At 39.3% G+C, this 21538-nt stretch overlaps 1 protein-coding gene across 6 annotated transcripts in view; it reads left to right on the forward strand.

The window, feature by feature from the left end:
- Positions 1-21538, forward strand: part of FIG4 (FIG4 phosphoinositide 5-phosphatase) — a 161983-nt gene that overhangs the window by 52301 nt on the left and 88144 nt on the right. For all 6 annotated transcript variants that reach the window (XR_013345611.1, XM_077812927.1, XM_077812931.1 and 3 more), the window contains exons 11-15: positions 7557-7690; positions 9692-9808; positions 11144-11189; positions 12830-12978; positions 21056-21222. Coding sequence is in view for 5 of the 6 variants with exons in the window: in XM_077812927.1 (XP_077669053.1) it covers positions 7557-7690; positions 9692-9808; positions 11144-11189; positions 12830-12978; positions 21056-21222 (613 nt within the window). In the remaining variant the exon portion in view is untranslated. The remainder of the gene's footprint in view (positions 1-7556; positions 7691-9691; positions 9809-11143; positions 11190-12829; positions 12979-21055; positions 21223-21538) is intronic.

A 21538-nucleotide genomic window follows, 5' to 3' on the forward strand; every position in this document is an offset into this window, starting at 1 on the left:
AATCTTTCATTTAATTATATCTGATTTCATGTTCTCTTAATCTTCTTCATTGATATTTTACCATTATAGTATGTTGTAGAGATATGTTTAGTTTAGAAAGGACACCTTATGTGCATGCAATGCAAGTCTCTAATTAAAAAAACTGAAAAAATTCAAAAGGCTGATTTTGGGAATCTGTAAGCTGAAGTAGTAAATAGGAAAGTCCCATTATGTTTTATTTCTTAAAGCTCTCATTTGAGTGTGCTTTTAAGAATCAGCACATGAAGCTGTGGTAAACAACTTGATGTGCTTTGTTGACAAGAAAATGATTCTCTTATTTATAGATTTAGTTTTCAAAAGCCAGCACTAAAATGTGAATCCAGATCCACATGACCCTGACATGTGAATTATGTGCTTTTATTCACAAGGCTTTTGTAGTGTGGCTGAAAATGTGTCTCTGTAGGTGCTCAATGCTAGATTGCTAAAATTAATGCTCTTCTACTACTTCTGTGCAGTGGGGAAAATTGAATTTTCCTGTGCATGTGTTGATCCAACTTCAGCACAATCACTGAGCATTTTTACCTCAGGTACTCTTACTCTTCGGAGAATTCTTAAAGGTCAGTGAGTTTATAAATGTCTTCTGCTCTTCTGTGCAATGTGGAAGGTGGCAGTAATTAGTAACAAATTGTATGTGCTCTTGCTGGGATTTGTTTATATAATTACACACACATAATTTTATGTGAAAAGAACGTTATTAAGTTTGCAAAGCCAAGGACTCAAACTTAAGAGATGCCAGAATTAAGGTTGCCTGTACTTGTCCATCCTGCAATGGGCCAATTCCACTAAGATAGAAGATATATGTTCTATTTCAGAAAGTCTCACATCACTAACAGGTTCTCAGTTTGCCTTTTCTTCTCTGCAAAAACCCACAAGTCAAAAAATACAATGCTGAAGATTCATCTTCTGGATCCAGTGCCACTCAGATTGCTCCAGAAGACCCGAGCTCCAAGACCCATCTAACAGTCAAGTCTATATCGTCCAGTGCTCCATCTAGCACACAGGCAGTTCTGATGATCTCTGCAGAGAAAATAGCACCGAAGGCACTCCTGGCTCCAATGTCGACATTGGCGCCATGGATGGTGGCACGGTGCCGAAGTCATTGGCAGCCCCAACTTTGAATTTGGTGCTTCAGATGTAAAAGCAGGGTGCTGAATGGGCTCACCCCAAACACCGATGAAGGACCTCCGTCCTCCATGGAATACAAAAAAAGCGAGGGGGCGGGGGGGACCTGAGGCCAAACAACACTTCTTACTGCCTAATGACTTCTCCTTCTAGTCCCCAGACAAGGCAGTAGCCACAGTACCTATACCACTGGATGATTTCAAGACCCTTCAAGAACTCCTGGTGCAGCTCACAGATGCCCTGGACATTGTGACTTTGGTCATTTCCCAGAAGTCTCATGAGCTGCTTATTATATTATTGACCACTGATCTCACCAGCATTGCCCTCCACATGAATGAAAGCCTCCTAGGGCTGGCAAGAGCCTTTTGGCAAATGCCAACAACTTATAACACCATCAGTGAAACATGTAGAAAAATAGTACAGGTATCCTCCCCACACCTGGGATCTGAGTACTTTTATACCCACCAGGACACATCTAAGGACAAAGATCCCAGATGCTTAGATATTTTTGGAACAAGACCAACTGCCAGGCTTTGTTGGCCAAATATGACTTTTTAACAATGGACAGGGCAACCTCTTTCCAGGTCGGGCTGCCTTACAAGAGACAGGAGCTGAAAAACACTAAAAAGAAGGCCAACTGGTGGCCAAGATGGCCCTGCAAGCAGCAATGGTTACCTGTGACACTCCATCCAGGTCTGTGTCTACCTGCATGTGATCATGCAGAGAGTTTTGTAGCTCCAAGCCTCATGTATCCCTCACAAGGTACAAGCCATGAATGATGGCTTGCTCATTGAGGGCTCAGAGCTGTTCATCGAACTAACTGATAACACCCTACATTTACTGAAAGATTCCAAAGTGACACTGTGCTTGCGACCTACACTTCCCCATCCTCAACCACAAAGCCCTCAGCCATTGCACCAGCAGAGACCACGTTCCCTATCTTACCACAGACAAATGTAGTACCCTGACAGAAATGTTTGAGGTAGAGCAACGGGAGTCTGCTCTCCTCAAGTTTGGCCCCGCATTCTACAGTGGTAGCCTGCTGGAGATCGTAGCCTACCCCATCACCATCCCTCTTCAGCGATCCTGGTCATGAGAGCCTATTACAAATAGAATTGGCCTCATTCCATCACATGACATCATGTTAATACCCACATAGTTCATCAGCAGCGTTGAAACCTTTAGATCCACTCTTAGGTCTGCCATTTTCAGCTTACAGAGTAACTGACAGCAGTAGTAGATTATTAGCCTCTTTACGGACCAGCACTAGAGGGAGATGGGACACTTTGCCAGCGGGTTTTGGAGATATTTGCTGACAGCAGAAGCTGTAAAACTCAAGAATCTCTTCTTCCATTCCAGGCCTGAGGGAAGTGTGCTCTAGGGCAGCAGTTCTCAATCTATTTCTTTCCGAGTCCCCCTCTAACATGCTATAAAAACTCCATGGCCCAGCTGTGCCACAACTGTTTTTTTGCATATAAAAGCCAGGGCCAGCGTTAAGTGGTAGCAAGCAGGGCAATTGCAGGAGCCCCACGCCACAGGTGGCACGGTGAAGCTAAGTTGCTCAGGCTTCGGCTTCGGCCCTGATGGTCAGCCTCGGGGCCCTGGGCTGCAGTCCTGCACGGTGTGGCTTTGACTTTCTGCCCTGGGCCCTAGGAAGTCTAATGCTGGCCATGCTTGGCAGACCCTCTAAAACCTGCTCTTGGCCCCCCAGGGGCCTCAGGCCCCTCGTTGAAAACCACTGCTCTAAGGGACATAGACTCTACTGCCCATTTCCCCCAAGCTGACCCTTTCTATGCCGTCCTCTCCAACCTGTCCCAGTCCTATCTACCCCAACTCTGACTCCTTCTCCCAGTCCTATAGTCCCATTCTCCTCACCCACTCAATCCCAGTTTCCATTCCGCAGGCCTCACCCCTTCAGACTCCAGAATCAGTCTCCCACTGCTACTCCTCAGTTTCCTTGTCCAGGCTCTCTCAGTTCTCTCCCCAAATCTCTGATTTGCTGGTCTCTCTCCTCCTTGGCTGTCACCCCCACCGAATCCCAATCCCATCCAATCTGTGTCCTCATCTCCCCTGACCTCCTGTCACAGTCTCTATGCCCAGCTAGTCCCAGTTCTCCCCCTCTCCGCCCCAGCTCTGTCAGATGTCTCCCTCTCCACCCGAGCCCTCTGGTTCCTAAACTTAGTCTTCTTGCCCATCCAGTCCCAGTTTACACCCTCTTGGTGGCCTCTAGCCCCAGTCTCCATCCCTTTTCCCAATCTACTTACCAAGTCCTCCTTCTATCCTGAGTCTTGTCCCCTTTGTATTTGAATCAGATGACTTCCTCTTTCATACTGCCAAGGTGCTAGCAGGTGGGGGGAAGGGAGGTTTGCTTATAGAGACCACAAGAAGAGAGAGACTTTCTTACTCAGTTCTGGTACCTGGCCCCATCCCAGCCTGCAGCAGCCATTATAGCAAAAGTCGTCTTCGCTCCTTTAGCTCTGGGATGGAGCATGCTCACTGCTCTGTGGAACAAATGTATGCAAAGTCTGGACAGCAGTAGGAACTGGGAGAAGATGCAGCATGGTCAGTGAGGATGGATTCTTTAGAGTTTTAAGCTATTAAACTCTAGCAAGTCTCTGAGTATGTGAAAACTGATTTTTTTTTCCCAGAGGCTTATAACTTGGCCAAATTTGGGCAGATTTTCAAAAGGCTAATTTCTGACACCAAGGGTACTCACTGTCATATTTCAAGTCTCTGCTCCAAAGCATGGTGGTGCTAGAGAACTTTCCAAAGAAAAGGCCACCAGAATTTTTTTAATGTGGAATAACTTATTTTCTTCTAATCTTGTTGGAAATCATTGAACCGTTTTGGTTGAACCTTTATAATAAAAAAAAAAAAAAAAAAAAAAATCAGCCTGACACAGGCACCTAGCATGGAAAATTTCAGCCTGAACGATTAAAATTCTACTCCTGGGGGAATTTTGCACCACTGTGCAATGCAGCATTTGTGTAGAATTTAATGTTTTCCTCCCACAGATTTGGGACTGCAGAGCTGCTGGTGGCCATTAGGGGCCACTGGGCTCTTTAGAGCCCAGCTTCCTAGCTCTCATTGAGCAGAGCACCCAGCCTGGTGGGGATCAAGGCTCTGCATGCTCTGGCTGCCTGGTTTGATCCTCATTCACCTAGGGAAGGGAGGGGCCCATGAGACCCAGCTTTGGCAAAGGGTGATGCAATTTAAGCCCATTGCTTCTTGTCCTATCTTCAGAGGTTAAGGAGAACAATTTTTCTCCCTCTTCCTTGTAACAACCTTTTATGTACTCGAAAACTGTTATGGCCCCTCTGTCTTCTCTTTTCCAGACTAAACAAAGACATTTTTTTTCAATCTTCCCTCATAGGTCATGTTTTCTAGATCTTTAAACATTTTTGTTGTTCTTCTCTGGACTTTCTCCAGTTGGTCCACATCTTTCCTGAAATGTGGCACCCAAAACTGGACACAGTACTCCAGTTGAGGCCTAATCAGTGTGGAGTAGAGCGGAAGAATTCCTTCTCATGTCTTGCTTACAACACTTCAGCTAATACATCCCAGAATGATGTTTGCTTTTTTTGCAACAGTGTTACACTGTTGACTCATATTTAGCCTGTGAGCCCCTATGACCCCCAGATCCCTTTCTGCAGTACTCCTTCCTAGGTTGTCATTTCCCATTTTGTATGTGTGCAACTGATTGTTTCTTTCTGTGTGGAGTACTTTACATTTGTCCTTATTGAATTTCATCCTATTTACTTCAGACCATTTCTCACTTCTCCCATCTTTCTTTCCTCTCCCTCCCCCCACTCTTCACTTATTTCCCTATTCCTTAGAAGGTTATGCTGCCCACCTCAGTAGTAGCTATTGATAGCTATGTTCCCTGTAGGTTCTATACATAGCATCTTGTAGTTCTAAGTAACAATCATACTTATTAAAATCTACAGCTTTTTTCTGTCTGTCTGGTTTTTAAATCTGATCTAGTTATATAATAGCGGACATCAGTAGTGCCTATTACTGTTAAGAGCTGCAAAACAGCTTCCACTTTTAGTCACTATTGACAGAATGAGAACATTCTGAAAATTCACCTTTTGGGGTAAAACTTCCTATGCTTAGTCTCTGATCATAAATAATTTTTGGAATGTTGTAGGAAAATTCCTCCATAAATGTTTGACTCAAGAGCGTACAAAGAGTGAGAATACTTTCCCTCTTTAAAATAATAGTAATAATTCTTACCATGCTTTTTGAGCAGTGTTACAGCAAAAATGGCTTATGGTAGAAACTTGTCATGAAAGTAGTCATCATTAAGGTACTGTTTGACTTGAAAAATATTACTTTTGGTTTAAAAAGATAGAAGTAATTTTTAAATAGTTGTATGTGCACAATAGAAAATGTCCTTTAGTGTAGAGTAAAATAAAGATAAACTGCACAATGTGTAACAAGTTAAATGTTCATTTTTTAATTTGAGAAAACAAGAACACTATACTTAAGGTCAGCAAAGTGTATCAGTTTTCTTGTCTAAACCGCTCTGGAGTCAGAGTTATGAGATCTGCTGGTGGAGCTTGTAAGTTCTAGAACTGAATTAGCTTCATTTTCCTCCCCTTTTCCTCCTTTCTATCCTTTTTATTTCCTCTTAAAAAGTTATGTAGGAAATTGAATGAAACAGCTCTGTTAATGCAACCTTAGGATTCCATACTTAAAAATCTCAAAAAAAAAATCTGATATCAAAATGTTCAGATTCCAGCTCTGTTGTTAACTTTTTATTGCCAGGGTGGATAAATTTTTAAAAAAATTGAATACAGATTTATTTTAAGAAACCCTGTTTATAATTAAACTTGAAATTGACAGCCTATGTTAAGGCCTAGGCTTGCTATAATTGGTTAAAATTTAATTTAAAAAAAAATTAAACAGTACATTTTGGGGGGAGGGATAGCTCAGTGGTTTGAGCATTGGCCTGCTAAACCCAGGGTTGTGAGTTCAATCCTTGAGGGGGCCATTTAGGGATTGGGGCAAAAATTGGGGATTGGTCCTGCTTTGAGCAGGGGGTTGGACTAGATGACCTCCTGAGGTCCCTTCCAACCCTGATATTATATGATTGTATGATTCTACCTGTTTGCTGCCAGACTTTAAAGGAAAGCCACCACTGAACAGTGAAAGTCACTGTGTGAGCACCTGGAACCAGACTTTGTTGAACTGCCTAAACCAGCTTTTAACATCAGGAGCCTTTTCCGCGGGTACAGAGAGAATATTTTCTTCATTTCAGTTTATTCAGCTAGTTCAGTTCAGTGGCTCATTCAGTTGAAGTCAAACCAGCTGGGAGTTGAAAAATCAGGAAAGTTTGTTTTCTCCTTCCAATCTTTAGATAAAAAGCAGGTGTGAGAGAATGAGCTCTACTACTTCTAAAGTTTTGAAGAGCATGGTGACCAGAAACAATCAGTTCAATTCACTAACTGAACATACTACTTTCTTTGTTTAATAATTCAGTTAGTTTTAAAATGCAAAACATGTTTTGATAATTTTTATATATCCAGCTCAGAAGGTAGTTTTATTTAACTAATAAAAAAATAAAATGCTGTTTTGTGGATTTTAATTGAATTTTAATTTCTATCCAACCAGAGCTTGACACAAATCACAAGTAACAAATTAATCCAATAAATAAGAAAGGCATCTTTCACTATTTTCTAATATAATGAAAAATGTAAAAATTAAGAGTCTAAATAAATGTTAGTTAAACTATGTAATTGCTTAAACAAGTGTGTGTGTGTGTGTGTGTATATATATATATATATATATATCCTCCTGGTTAGCTAAAAGAAGCACCAAATTTAGTGTAAAGGCTATATTTAGTTACAAATCAATATGCTTTAATGGTTACCAACCCAAAGAGAATCAATCTTACTTCCAAAAAACAACTAAAAAGTGCAAATATGAAACAAGTTTAAAAACAACGATTTAAACAGAGGTTTCCTGCTTGCTGATTTCAATAATAACAAAATTCAGTGGTTTAAATAAATCTACCCATTTTTTGCACATATATAGTATGGCTATTCTTTCTTTTCTGGATAAATATATTTCATAATATAATTCTGTTTATCATAGATTATAAAGCCTAACATACTACTTAAAACGTTATTGAATTTCCCATTTGTTCATTTTTTAACTGTATGCCTTAATGTTTCATAAACACTCCTCTGTCCTCGCCCCCCTTTTCTTATGCATGCTGCTTGTTCTTCCTGTTTTACACCTATAAAATAAATACTAAAATCAGGGATAGGGGGTGGGTGGGTGGGTGGCTGTGTGAGTGGCTGTGAGAGAGAGATTGGATACAAATATTTTAACATTTAGACCTGTTAGCTCAAAAATGTTAATGCTAATTTTTTCTGGCTTTGATTAAGGAACGTGAAAAAAGAAAGCATGAAAGGATTCTGAGTGAAGAACTTGTTGGTGCTGTGACATATCTCAATCAATTTTTACCCCCAGAACATGCTATTGTGTATATTCCTTGGGATATGGCCAAATACACAAAAAGGTGAGCAAATTCTTTCCCTGTATGGATGTCATCATAGTTCATAAGTGATCAGTGACAGTGATAAATGTTTTTTAAATTTCTTTGCTATATCCTGCCAGTGTGAGGGTGGCTTTAGGAGCTCAGAAAAATTTTAGGGTGTGAGGAGGATGGAATTTCTGTTTCATGAAAGATTTTGAGATTTCAAAATTTGGTTTGTTCCAAATGGGAGTGAAAACCAAAAATTTGAAATTCTCCAAAGGAAAATTTTCAGAAAAAAAGCCTTATTACAGGTCAATTGAAATGTTTTAACAAAATCATTTTGTTTTCATTTGTATTATAATGCAAAATTCAATTTTGAAACCATCATTTCAAGGCAAAAGAAAATCAAAACGTACCATTCCAAAAGTGTGAGAGTAGGATATTTTGACATTTTCAGAACTTTTTTCTAGTTTTCTTCCAAAAAGGTATTCAGGTGAAATCAATCTGATTTCACAAAGCTTATTGATTTCAACAGAACTCCTCATTCTGACACAATATAGCTCCGCCTAAGTTTCTCTAAGCACCCCTATTTTATCGTCATGTGTTTTTATCACTCAGATGATTCGCACCTCTCCAGGCCTTTTGACACATGCCATTTTTGTCTTCCACAAGTATCTTTATCTGTAGTTAGCTGTTTCAGCCTAATTTTGAAAATACCGTGTTTTTCTTCACAGCCTTTGTGCATTCCCATTTGTGGAATATGGCACCTGCAAGGTGAGCCTGTGGCATTTCCTTGAAAAGCCATGTTATTTGGGAGGTTCATGAGTGATCTAGGATGAGGGTGACATCATTGCCCTACACTATGTAAGGCATCACATCCTCCAACTGCATCAGTTCCTTTGCTGCAGAGAGCTAACTGAACCTTGCTTTTATGTCTTCAGGCTAGATTGTTATAGTCTAATTCTTTTTATCCTTCAGTAATTAACAATTTTTAGTTAGTGTGGTATCGGTTATTGTAGCCTAGATATCTACCTTGGGTAGTCCCTAGACCATGAGTCCTGTAGGAGCTTCAAGAAATGTGTCATATCCATGTCAGATGCCTCATATGCCAGGGTTGGGGGAGAGACTGTGAATCCCGGTGTGTGGTTAGTCATGTCTTCACTTTCCACACAAGCAAGGAGACACATTTGAGGCTTCAGACTTGCCGTCTCAAAAGCCCACATATATCTACTCCAGCTGCTTAGTTGAATATAGAGGAAACTCCTGAAGGCCAGAAGAATGCTAATGTTGTGTCAATATTCAAAAAGGGGAAGTGTGATGACCTGAGTAACTATAGGCCAGTTAGCCTGACATCAGTCCCAGGCAAAATAAGGGGAAAAAGTCTATACGTGATTCAATTGATAGAGTTAAGATAGGAATAGAATTAATATAATATAACCGCTACCCGTGGTTTTTATTAAAAATAAATCTTGTCAAACCAGATTTCATTCTTTGAGACTAAGGTTTGGTTGCTAAAGATAACTACAATACTTATACTTTTGGAAAGCATTTGTAGTACCACTACACGACATTCTGATTTTAAAAAATTGGCAGTCTGTACAGTATTAATAAAGCACATGTTAAATAGATTATGAACTGGATGACTGATAGATATCCAGAAGTTGTTGTCAATGAGGATTCATCATTGACCAGGGGCATTTCCAATGGGGTTTTGCAGTGATTGGTACTGGGCCTGAAGGTATTCAACATTTTCATCAATGAGCTGGAAGTAATCATAAAATCACTGCTAATAAAATGTAGATGATGCAAAGATTGGTAGAAGGGTAAATGTTAATCATTTACCATTCTACCAGTGTCCCTTTTTAATTATGTTAAGTGAGCAAAACTGGCATGAAAACATTGCTATTAACATAATGTCTGGTCAGTGGATATGGAGATGGGTATGAACTGCAAGTTTTCTTGCAAAGAAAATCATTGACAGGAGACTTTCCAACCAGTGAAAATTAAAGAAGAGTATTCAATATTTCTTTTTTCTCCCCGTAGCAAACTGTGTAATGTCCTGGATAGATTGAATGTAATTGCGGAAAGTGTAGTGAAGAAAACAGGATTCTTTGTAAATCGTCCTGATTCCTACTGCAGCATCTTGCGGCCAGATGAGAAGTATGTATGAGAACAAGAAAAGTAAAAGGGGTAGGATGAGTTTGTGTGTGGGGATGTGAACACACAAATATCTGGATATCTATATACACACACGCACATGCACTACTTATACACATGAAGTACTCCTAAATCCCTGCAGTATGTATTCTAACATGGCTTTTTAAGGATTGCAGTAATGTGAAAATTATAATTTAATGTCCAGTTAGAGTGAAAAAGACTGCAACCAAAGGGGCACGGTCTATAATTATCTGCACATTGAATAAGTGTAAAATATGCTGCTAATTATGCTACTTGTATCTTCAGGGTAAATGTGTACTTGTGAAATTTGGTGTAGTTGGTGGTTCTTGCTACAATAAACACTTTACAAATTAAGTCTGAAATGTTCATTTTCACCCTTTTATATTTAAACAGTTCCTGAATTCTTGAAAGATATAACAAACAGTTCTTCATTCTGAGAGCAGCTTCTTTTGCTGCTTCAGGGCATGCATTTCATGTTTTATTGCATGCTTGAAAACAAGATATGCAGTATCTGAACAGATAAAGCAAGCACAATTTTGAATGTAAAGAAAGCATTTTCTAAGGAGTGCCAGGAAATATACCTGTTATCTAAACTTGCTATTTCCTACTCTTGCGTACATGATTGTAAGAAATTCATATTGTTAGGAAAAAAAAAATAAAAAGTCTAGGGAAGACAGATTATTATTTATTATAACTTTTTAGAACATTACAGAAGTTATCTGATACACTGTATGTTCCTAAATCTGTAATAAGTAAAAACTGTAAGTTCCCAAATAAGTGATAAAATGGGGTGTGAAATCAGTTTTCAGAGTAAAAACTCAATTCGGCCCTCAGTGATTTATGACATAATTGAAATTTTATGTATTTTATGAAATTAGTATTAGGCCTATTAAGGAAAATTCCTTCAACCTGACCATAAACATTAGCTATATAATATTTGTGTGATCACTTTCCCAACTTGGGGGGAAATCTCTGTATTCTAATAAGGTCTATAACTTGGATTTCAATTTGGAGGTGGGGAGAAGCATATTGTACTTGGCTTTCTTGGACTAATTTGTTGTGAGCCTTGGCACACACTTATTCCAATACTGGATTTCTTGCATTGCAAGCTAATTGCAACACATGTCCTACCAGATATGTATAGGCGCATTGTTTTTACCCACGCATGTATCTTTTCAACCGCTCAAAGATTTCAGATTCATTTTTAGCAAGTTATTAAATTCTTCCCTCTATTTTACTGAGCCAGACACATGACATGACTTCTAATCCTTACATTAAATAAACTTTATAAGGTATGGTATTTTGTTTTCCTTCCAGATGGAATGAACTGGGAGGTTTTGTTGTTCCCACTGGTCGTTTACAGGTATTGAAATAATATTGGTTTATTATTACAACAAAGTTTTATTGATGTAAGTCAGTAGTCTGATAGGACAAGATGCTTTCAAAGAGCCATCTACCATAGGTGGAGCAGGAAGTATTGTTCATGAATCAGTAGATAACTGTCTTTACTCTGAGTCAGTACTTTACTAATATAAATATGTATATTATAGTAGTGCCCAAAGGCCCCAAATGGATTTAGGGCCACACTGTCTTTGGGTGGTGCTAGAAAAAAAGTGCTGCTGGAAGTATCTTCTTGCCAAATGAAATCTGAGAAATATTTTAAATTTAGTTTCCATTTCTGAAACTAGTGATAGTGGCACCGGTCTCGCTGAAAGTTGCTATCCTTTGTAACATTAACAGTACATAGGCAACAAGCCACACAATACAGTGGTTTTTAATAATTTTTTACATCTTGTCTTACAATCAGAAAAAATGTACTGTTCAATACTGAAAAAACTGCGTTGTTCAAACATTAAAATTTTAGTTGAGTGTGGAATAAACATGCTTCAGTCTGATAGTAAATTCACGTACATGGAAACAAGAATTTAAAAGCATTCTTATCTTCACATTGTTGCACACTGTATAATTGTGATTACAATCAATAATTAAACAGGCAGTTTGACTCAAAATACTACTCTATGTATAGCATGGCAAAAGAATTACTGGCTTATGATTTTAAATATGGATATCATGATTGTATATTCTGCACACAAGATACAATATTGCTGAAACGTTGTTTCCTTCTACCTATGATCATTTATGATTTTATACTTTACATAAACTAGGGAACAAATGCTCAATTCCATATTAACAGAACATCAAGGGTCTGATATTTAAGGATAAATAGCTGAGTGAGCTATTTTAAACTCTCTAAACTCTCTAAATAGCTAATTTTAAACTCTCTAAAAGAAAGAAGAATATGCAAGCCAAAAGAATATTGCCTTGATTTATATATCTTCAAGTATTGCACGTCTACCTGTGTTTAATGTATTAACAAAGTAAGCCATAAATCAGATATCATTCCTATGAAAATATTAGATGGTATTTATGCTTTCAGCCCTTCAGATTATAAAATACCAAGCTTTATGTGGGCATTATGTAATTGAAGAACACAGGCACAAGTGGTGGTTAGAAAGATATGCAGATTGTAATTTTTAACAGAACTTGTACACCTGTTGCCTATGAATAGGAGTGTTGAAAATATAAACCCCATTGTCTTATGGCCACAGCAATATGATAGCATGTTTTGTTTTTTATATTTCAGTCTTAGTAGCAAGACTTAAAAATGGGAACTTTATTTTTGCATTCCAGTGGCATCCAGCATTCTTTTGCAATAAATCATAAGTGTGTTATGAGAGGGAAGAAGAGTTTAGTGTTTTAGGAAGCTGATAATAGTGAGACTCTTTTGAACTGAGGCTTTAGCAGTTTTCTGTAACATAGACAATTGCAGCCTAATTGATTTAAGATCTTGACTTATTCACACAAGATTTTGAATAATTAAGTATTTCAGTTTTGACAAGTTTATTAGGAAACCATGAGAACAATTCCTTTGTAGAGTAAGCATGAATGTAATGATTGGGAACTGGTTGAAGAATCTCCCATTTATTCTTATTTCTTTCCTAGACTGGTGTTCTTCGAACCAATTGTGTTGACTGTTTAGATCGCACTAACACAGCCCAGTTCATGGTGGGGAAGTGTGCTTTAGCCTATCAGCTCTATTCTTTGGGGTTGATTGATAAACCCAATCTGCAGTTTGACACAGATGCTGTTAGGTAAGATATTTCACAGTTAGTAAAATATGTCGTTTTTTCCTGGCATTAATTTTGTAACTGTTTAATATTGTTATCTTTTTCTGTGGCTTTTTATGTTCTGATGTTTTCATAATTTTTCTTTAAGTGAAAATACTTTAAGTGAAAATACTTATCAAATAAATGTTCAGATTGGTTTTTTTTTCAGCTAACTAAATTATCCATTCATCTCTCTGTATGACATTTAACATAGAAATCCATGTAACTTCAAGATTACCTTTATTTGATTAGTATGCTTATCAGGCCCCTTTCAGGATAACAAAACTGGGCACTTCTCTTTTGATACTTAAACTTTAAACTTAAAAACTCTGTCCTTTAAATAAACATAATAAAAATGTACTATAAAGCTTTTAATTTTTGTATTGCAGTTTGCCTTTAAAGTGAGCTAAGCATAATTTTTTGCCAGATGTTCCCAGTAACCAGAAATACAATGCAGAAATACATTTTAACTTATTTTTCTTCATTTTCCTTTCTACGGTATCTTCTTGGTTCTTTTTGGTGCATCGAAGAGAGGGAAAAATAATCATCCTTCTGCAACCTCTTTGAACATTTTCAGATTATACACATATGCCTTTGACATTGAAGTTGGAACCCTCTAAATATTAGTGACCATTAAAGCTTGCAAGAGTGTTTTCTCAGGGATTTGGACATTTGGGCCTGATTGTATAAATTTGAGGTACAATTTTGGCCACATTGTTTTCTTTATTACTGTAATAGAGACCTCGGAACTCATGGCTTCAGGTAGTTAGTTCAGTATTTCTTGCATAGTGTAGCTTATTGGAGCAGTGGGATTGGGGGAGATATTTCCCTTTTTTTTTTTTTTAAGTAAAGATAGGATTTTACAATTAATATTCATTGTTTGGTTTGTTCATAATACTGACTCTGATGAGTTTGGTGTTCTTAACTTCCCTGTTAGTTCTGCTTGAATTTCCTGATGGCAGATTCAAAGCATTTGGGGTTTGAGGTGAGTCTCCTTTAATGGGAAGATGCCAGTCTCAGGCCAGTATACTTGCCTTCATTGTTTTGGAGAAAGACATGGCTACAGTCTTTATCTGGTAGTCCCACAAAGGGAATTGCCTGTGGCTGTTCCTACAGGAAGAATGGCTCCTCCATGTCTCCCTCAACTTTACTGCAATCTTGGCTAAATGCTTTGGCATCAGCAGTTATCTCAGCACAAGGGTACTCGAGGGAAGAAAAGTGAGTCAGATCTGCATTCTGCTTCCAAGAAGCCTAAAGAGAAGACTGCTGGATCTCTGGGGTTGCAGGATCCAGAGATAGTAATGCATATAAAGAAGAGGAAGAATAATAAGCACCACATATCTGAGAGTTCCCTCCTATTCTTCTTCACATTCAAAAAGTCATAATAAGCATAAATCTGGGAAGATCTTTGTTACTAGAGGATTTAGTTGCCTTCCTATTGAAACCAATTGAACAACTTTCAATCCCAGAGGCAAACCCCTTTGGGACAGTCATCTGCTCAATACCACAAATCTGACACAACCATATTTCTCCAAGCAGAAGGTGAAGCAACAGAGACAGAAGAAACTGTTTTGCTGCTTTGCCTTTGAGGCATCAGGTTTAATGGGACATCAAAAAAAATTGTGAGGGTAATATTCGTTGGAGGTTTTCTGATCTTCCACTTTGTTGGCCCCTTTTCTCTTGGGTATTGAGGGTTGTTTTTTTTAACCTTTGGACAGTTGTACGACTTACTGTTGTGCTTGCTGTATACTTGTTTCTACTTTTTGAAGAGAGATCAAAATGTGTTACTTCATGTGGCCTTCTGGTATGGATATCTGCTTCAATTATTATGTTTTTTAAATCTCTTCACTTGCTGAATGGTTTTTAGATTGGATTTTCAGATTTACTTTTCAGAACAGTGGAGGAATTATTTGAGATCATGCACAGAAGATCCTTCTATACATCTTCCTCCGATGCATCTACCAGAACTTTAATTTCTAGGAAGGAAAGGGAAAAAAAAATTCTGAAAGTTCTCATAATACCAAAAAGCCAAAATAAGCAAACCTATCTGTTTTTGAATAATGCAGGGTACTATGCTAGTTTCCATCGTTTTCTCAACTCTAAGTCCAGAAACAGATTTGAACTTTAAAAAGTAATTATACAGTAGCTAGAAATAATGTGCTGTTGTGACAGAAGTATTTGATTCCTATCATTTGTATACTGTTGACCTGCAAATCTGCCACTCCACACCTAATCTGTTGTCTTTTTTTTATCCATTTCCACATCTCATCCTTCTTCCTCTGACATCTCTTTTTGGAAGGTTAAAACTGACCTTATTTTTCTGCCCAATTCTTTTTCTCTTTCTCTTTTCTCCATTACTTATACCATCATCCTTCCTTCGGGGTCACCTTTGATTCCTTTCTCTCATCCGTCTCTCACATCTAGGCTTTGTATAAATCTTTCCGCTTCCCCTCTGATGCAGCTTTTTTTTTTCTCTCCCACAATACATCCAGTCCTAATTTCTCATTTTGATTACTGTAGTCGCCTCCACTCTGATCTCCCTGACATTCACATAACATCTCCCATTGCCAGTCTGTCTGAAATGCAGCTACTAGAATTACCCTCCTATCTATTTGACCACATTCACCTTTTTTTTGTGAAGCTCTGCCTTCTGTATTACATCTCATTTATACTTGTCTTGTCCCTAGTTAACACTGACTCTTACTGTCTGACTTAGTAAAGAGACAATGTTTTGATATATTCATACTTTCAAAATTATTAAACTTTTTACGGTCTTTAAAAAAACATAAGATTGATCATACTGAGTCAGAACAATGGTCCATTAAGCCCAGTTTCCTGTCTTCCAGCAATGGCCAATGCCAGATGCTTCAAAGGGAGTGAACAGAACAGGCAATCATCAAGTGATCCATCCCCTGTCATCCAGTCCCAGCATCTGGCAGTCAGAGGCTTAGGGACACCCAGAGCATGGGGTTGCATCCCTGACCATCTTAGCTAATAGTCATTGGTGGACCTATCCTCCATGAATTTATCTAATCCTTTTTTGAACCCAGTTATAGTTTTGTCCTTCACAACATCCCTGGCAATGAGTTCACAGGTTAAGCCCATCTGGTCCTGGGGATTTTTTACTGTTTAATTTAGCAATTTCTTCAAAAACCTCCTCTTTTGATATGAACAGTTCTTCAGATTTGTCACCTAAAAAGAATGGCTCGTGTGTGGGATTCTCTCTCACATCCTTAGTGAAGACCAATGTGAAGAATTCATTTCGTTTCCCTACGATAGCCTTGTCTTCCATGAGTGTTCATTTAGTTGAAATGTTGATCGTCTAGTGGCCACACTGATTGGTTTGGCAGGCTTCCTGCTTCTGATGTACTTAAGTTTTTTGCTGTTTTTGACTCTTTTGCTGGTTGCTCTTCAAATTCTTTTTTGGCCTTCCTAATTATACTTTTACTCTTGACTTGCGAGAGTTTATTAGAATCATAGAATCATAGAATATCAGGGTTGGAAGGGACCTCAGGTGGTCATCTAGTCCAACCCCCTGCTCAAAGCAGGACCAATCCCCAATTAAATCATCCCAGCCAGGGCTTTGTCAAGCCTGACCTGAAAAACTTCTAAGGAAGGAGATTCTACCACCTCCCTAGGTAACGCATTCCAGTGTTTCACCACCCTCCTAGAAAGTTTTTTCTAATATTCAACCGAAACCTCCCCCACTGCAACTTGAGACCATTACTCCTTGTCCTGTCCTCTTCTACCGCTGAGAATAGTCTAGAACCATCCTCTCTGGAACCACCTCTCAGGTAGTTGAAAGCAGCTATCAAATCCCCCCTCATTCTTCTCTTCTGCAGACTAAACAATCCCAGTTCCTTCAGCCTCTCCTCATAAGTCATGTGTTCCAGACCCCTAATCATTTTTGTTGCCCTTCGCTGGACTCTCTCCAATTTATTCACATCCTTCTTGTAGTGTGGGGCCCAAAACTGGACACAGTACTCCAGATGAGGCCTCACCAATGTCGAATAGAGGGGGACGATCACGTCCCTCGATCTGCTCGCTATGCCCCTACTTATACATCCCAAAATGCCATTGGCCTTCTTGGCAACAGGGGCACACTGCTGACTCATATCCAGCTTCTCGTCCACTGTGACCCCTAGGTCCTTTTCCGCAGAACTGCTGCCTAGCCATTCAGTCCCTAGTCTGTAGCTGTGCATTGGGTTCTTTCGTCCTAAGTGCAGGACCCTGCACTTATCCTTATTGAACCTCATCAGATTTCTTTTGGCCCAATCCTCCAATTTGTCTAGGTCCCTCTGTATCCTATCCCTGCCCTCCAGCGTATCTACCACTCCTCCTAGTTTAGTATCTGCAAATTTGCTGAGAGTGCAATCCACACCATCCTCCAGATCATTTATGAAGATATTGAACAAAAGGGGACCCAGGACCGACCCCTGGGGCACTCCACTTGACACCAGCTGCCAACTAGACATGGAGCCATTGATCACTACCTGTTGAGCCCGACAATCTAGCCAACTTTCTACCCACCTTATAGTGCATTCATCCAGCCCATACTTCTTTAACTTGCTGACAAGAATACTGTGGGAGACCGTGTCAAAAGCTTTGCTAAAGTCAAGAAACAATACATCCACTGCTTTCCCTTCATCCACAGAACCAGTAATCTCATCATAGAAGGCGATTAGATTAGTCAGGCATGACCTTCCCTTGGTGAATCCATGCTGACTGTTCCTGATCACTTTCCTCTCATGTAAGTGCTTCAGGATTGATTCTTTGAGGACCTGCTCCATTATTCTTCTTTCTGTTTTCCTTATTAGGATTTGACTTCCATTTTTATAGGATGCCTTTTTGCCTCTAATCACCTCCTTTACTCTGTTTAGCCATGATTGCATTTTTTGGTCCTCTTATTATTCTTTTTAATTTGGGGTTTACATTTAATTTGAGCCTCTATTATGGTGTCTTTAAAATGTGTCCGTTAAGCTTGTGGGCATTTCACTCTTGTGACTGTATCTTTTAATGTCTGTTTTAACTAGTGTCCTCATTTTTGTGTAGTTCCCCTTTCTGAAGTTAAATGCTACTTTTTTGGTATTTTCCCTCCACAAGGATGTTTAAATTTAATTTATATTATGGTTGCTTTTACTGAGTGTTTCAGCTATATTCACCTCTTGGACCACCTGTGCTCCATTTAGGACTAAATCAAGAATTGCCTCTCTCCTGGTGGGTTTCCAGGACTAGCTGCTCCAAGAAGCACTTATTAATGGTGTCTAGAAACTTTATCTCTGCATCCCATCCTGAGGTGATATGTACCAGCCAATATGGGGATAGTTGAAATCCCCCATTATTATTGAGTTTTCTATTTTTGTAGCTTCTCTAATCTCCCTGAGCATTTCACGGTCACCATCACCATCCTCGTCAGGTGGTCGATATTGTATTCCTACTGCTATACTCTTATTATTGAAGCATGGAGTTTCTAGCCATAGAGATTTTATGGCACTATTTGATTCATTTAAGATTTTTACTATATTTGACTTTCTTACACATGTAATGCAAATTGTGCTTACTAGTGGTTTAACAGTTCATTAACGATGAAATTGTCTTTATGGAAATTTAAATTGCAACAGTCTTAAATGAGAACTCCCTCCTGAAGGGGTTATAAAATAGCTGAAGGCTAAATCCTGCCTGAGCATCTGTTGGAGACTTAAGGAGCAGGACCATTATAAAATGTATACCGTTAGGTTTATAACTAACAGGTTCTTTCTAAAAAAACCTGGCTGACTTGCTTATTTTATAGGCCTTGATCAGGATATGCAGGCAGGATACAGGAGAATGAAACAAAAACAGGTGGATTTAAGGTGGCATCCTGCAACTTTATTAAGTCAGGTTTATTGGGAGTGGGATGATGATGGAATCTCCCAGCGAGCTCAATAGATGAGCTGTAGTCACTTATTGTGGGTCCTGAAGTGAAATCAAAGACCAATTTTGGACCTGCAGCCCTGTTTGCAAGTACCACAGGTTAAGAGAATTGTAGATGAACATGTGCTGCTTTTAGCTTTACTCCTCGTGCATCTCTCTTTGATTACAGCAATCCACGAGCTCTCAAGATCTTTCAGACCGAGGTGGCAGAGATGCCACCATCAGATCTTGTCAGATGCTGAGAGCTCCCAGGTATTGTGATCAACATTGCAAGATTGGAGGTTGCCTTGAGAGAGCGTTTTTGTAAAGTTTTCTTGGTCTGCAAATAAAACAAGTTCTAGTCTGCAATTCTCCATAAAAGACTGCCTTCAGTATTCTACTGCCAGACTTATGGACCTCACCATCTCAGCTGCATTCACTATAAAAGCTTTAATGTCCATGACCACACTCCAGAGATACCAAGCATTACTACTTGTGTCAAGTGTGGTGGTAAATTCCTCATTCCAAATAACTAATATTCAGGGTTGGACTCCATTCTGAGTCGTTTTACCACCCCCACAAAGGGGAATATGGGTACCCTTGAGGGGTTACCTCAGAGGTGGGCAAACTGCGGCCTGCAGGACAATCCTGCCCGGCCCCTGAGCTCCTGGCCCGGGAGGCTAGGGGCGAGGGATCTGGGGGTGGTCAGGGAGAAGGAGTGGTTAGATGAGGCAGGGATCCAGGGGGGCAGTCAGGAAGGAGGGGAGGGGTTGGATGGGGCGGCGGGGGGCAGTTAGGGGTGGGGGTCCGGGGGCGGTCAGGGGACCGAGAGCCGGGGGGTGGATGGGGCAGGGGTTCCCAGGGGGCTGTCAGGGAACAGGGGGGGCTTGGATGGGGAAGGAGCCCGGGGGGGGGCGCATCTGGGGGCAAGAAGTGTGGGGGTCAGATAGGGGGCAGAGGCCAGGCCATGCCTGGCTGTTTGGGGAGGTACAGTCTCCCCTAACCAGCCCTCCACACAATTTCAGAAACCCGATGCGGCCCTTAGGCCAAAAAGTTTGCCCACCTCTGGGTTACCTTATTCTGTGAAGATTTAAGATCTTCCTTTCTCCCTACAAGCCAACAGCATCCAGCAATCATTTCCCTGGTCTCTTATTCATGTTTACTTCTGGGAGCTATAAGGACATATATTCTCATTTAATAAATATTTAAGTATCTGAGGTATTATAACTAATGAGCAAGTGTAAGTTTGGTTTTAGAGCCCAGTCCTGTAGTGATTACCCTACTTTGGCAAAACTTCCACGGAAGTGATTATCTGAGTAAACACTCCAAAACTGGACCTGGAATGTATGATCACAGTATTTTAGACTTCCGTGTGATTAGGCTAGTGATAATTATATTATCTCTGTTTTTGTAAACTGGCAGCAATATATAGGAGAAAAAATATTTCATTTAATAAGGGGGAAAAAATCTAGGTATCTCAAGAATTCCACAGTAGTTACTTAAAATGAAGGAATTAAACTTTTAATATTTGGGGAAAATATTTCTAAGTTTCCATTTCTGAACATATTGTTAGGGTTTTATAACTCTAAGATTAATTTCACTCTGTTAAAATCTACCTGTTTGTTAAAATAAGCATAGATATATATTTACTTGGCCTTCTTATGGTCCCTGATGTATACTATTTATACCTCTCTCTCACCCACCCACCCACCCATGTGTATACGTACATAATGTGTACAATAATTTCTTTGTGCATACCCTGATAAGGCTAATATCTGAAGTGGGCAGCAGGAGGAGATTATCAGAAAAGTTTGGTGCTTTGATCTTTGAGTCTTTTAGACCAGAGCAGATGTAGAGTTAGTTGCCCGGTACATGCTTAGTTTGTTTAAGAGAATGTTGCAAAAGAACCCTTAACTCCTCTTGCAGTAGTTGCCACCTCTGTAATCTTTACTAGCTAAATTAACATTTTGGAAAGACAACTGGCTTTTCTGGTTCAGAAGTATGGCACTCATTACATTAACTGAAAATAGTTTATTTGGAATTCTACCTACTTACCTTTAAGTCTTTTTAAAACATAAAGGTAAGTAAGGCATAAAATACAGAGTAGAGAAGCATTCACTTTCTAGTAGTGGTGATAGAATTCTCAGATATTTTGGTTTCATTGGTTTAGATTGTTTGAGGAGTTGTATGAAGATCATGGAGACACACTTTCTCTGCAATATGGAGGTTCTCAACTTGTTCATCGAGTAAAAACCTACAGGAAGATAGCACCATGGACCCAGCATTCCAAAGATATTATGCAGACACTCTCAAGATATTACAGTAATGCTTTTTCAGGTAAATGGAATTCATGAGTGTTTTCTTTTAAGCCAGTATTTAGATAGCAATATGTACATACATATCTTGCTCTCTTTGCATTAGTAAATATTGCTTGTCAGCAGCTGGTTTCTGCAAATTTAGGGAAATATTTAAAAAAGAGCATTTTAAAACAGCTGGTTACTTTGATCACTGAAATTCTGTGATAATAGGATAATATCTTTTATTGGACCAATTTCTTTTGGTGAGAGAGACAAGCATCAGCCACACAGAGCTTTTCTTCCTGTCTTGGAAAAGTATTCCAAGCTTCACAGCTAAATGCAAGATGGAACAGATT

The sequence above is a fragment of the Eretmochelys imbricata genome, chromosome 3 (assembly GCF_965152235.1).
Source record: "Eretmochelys imbricata isolate rEreImb1 chromosome 3, rEreImb1.hap1, whole genome shotgun sequence".
In the NCBI taxonomy this organism is placed as follows: domain Eukaryota; kingdom Metazoa; phylum Chordata; order Testudines; family Cheloniidae; genus Eretmochelys; species Eretmochelys imbricata.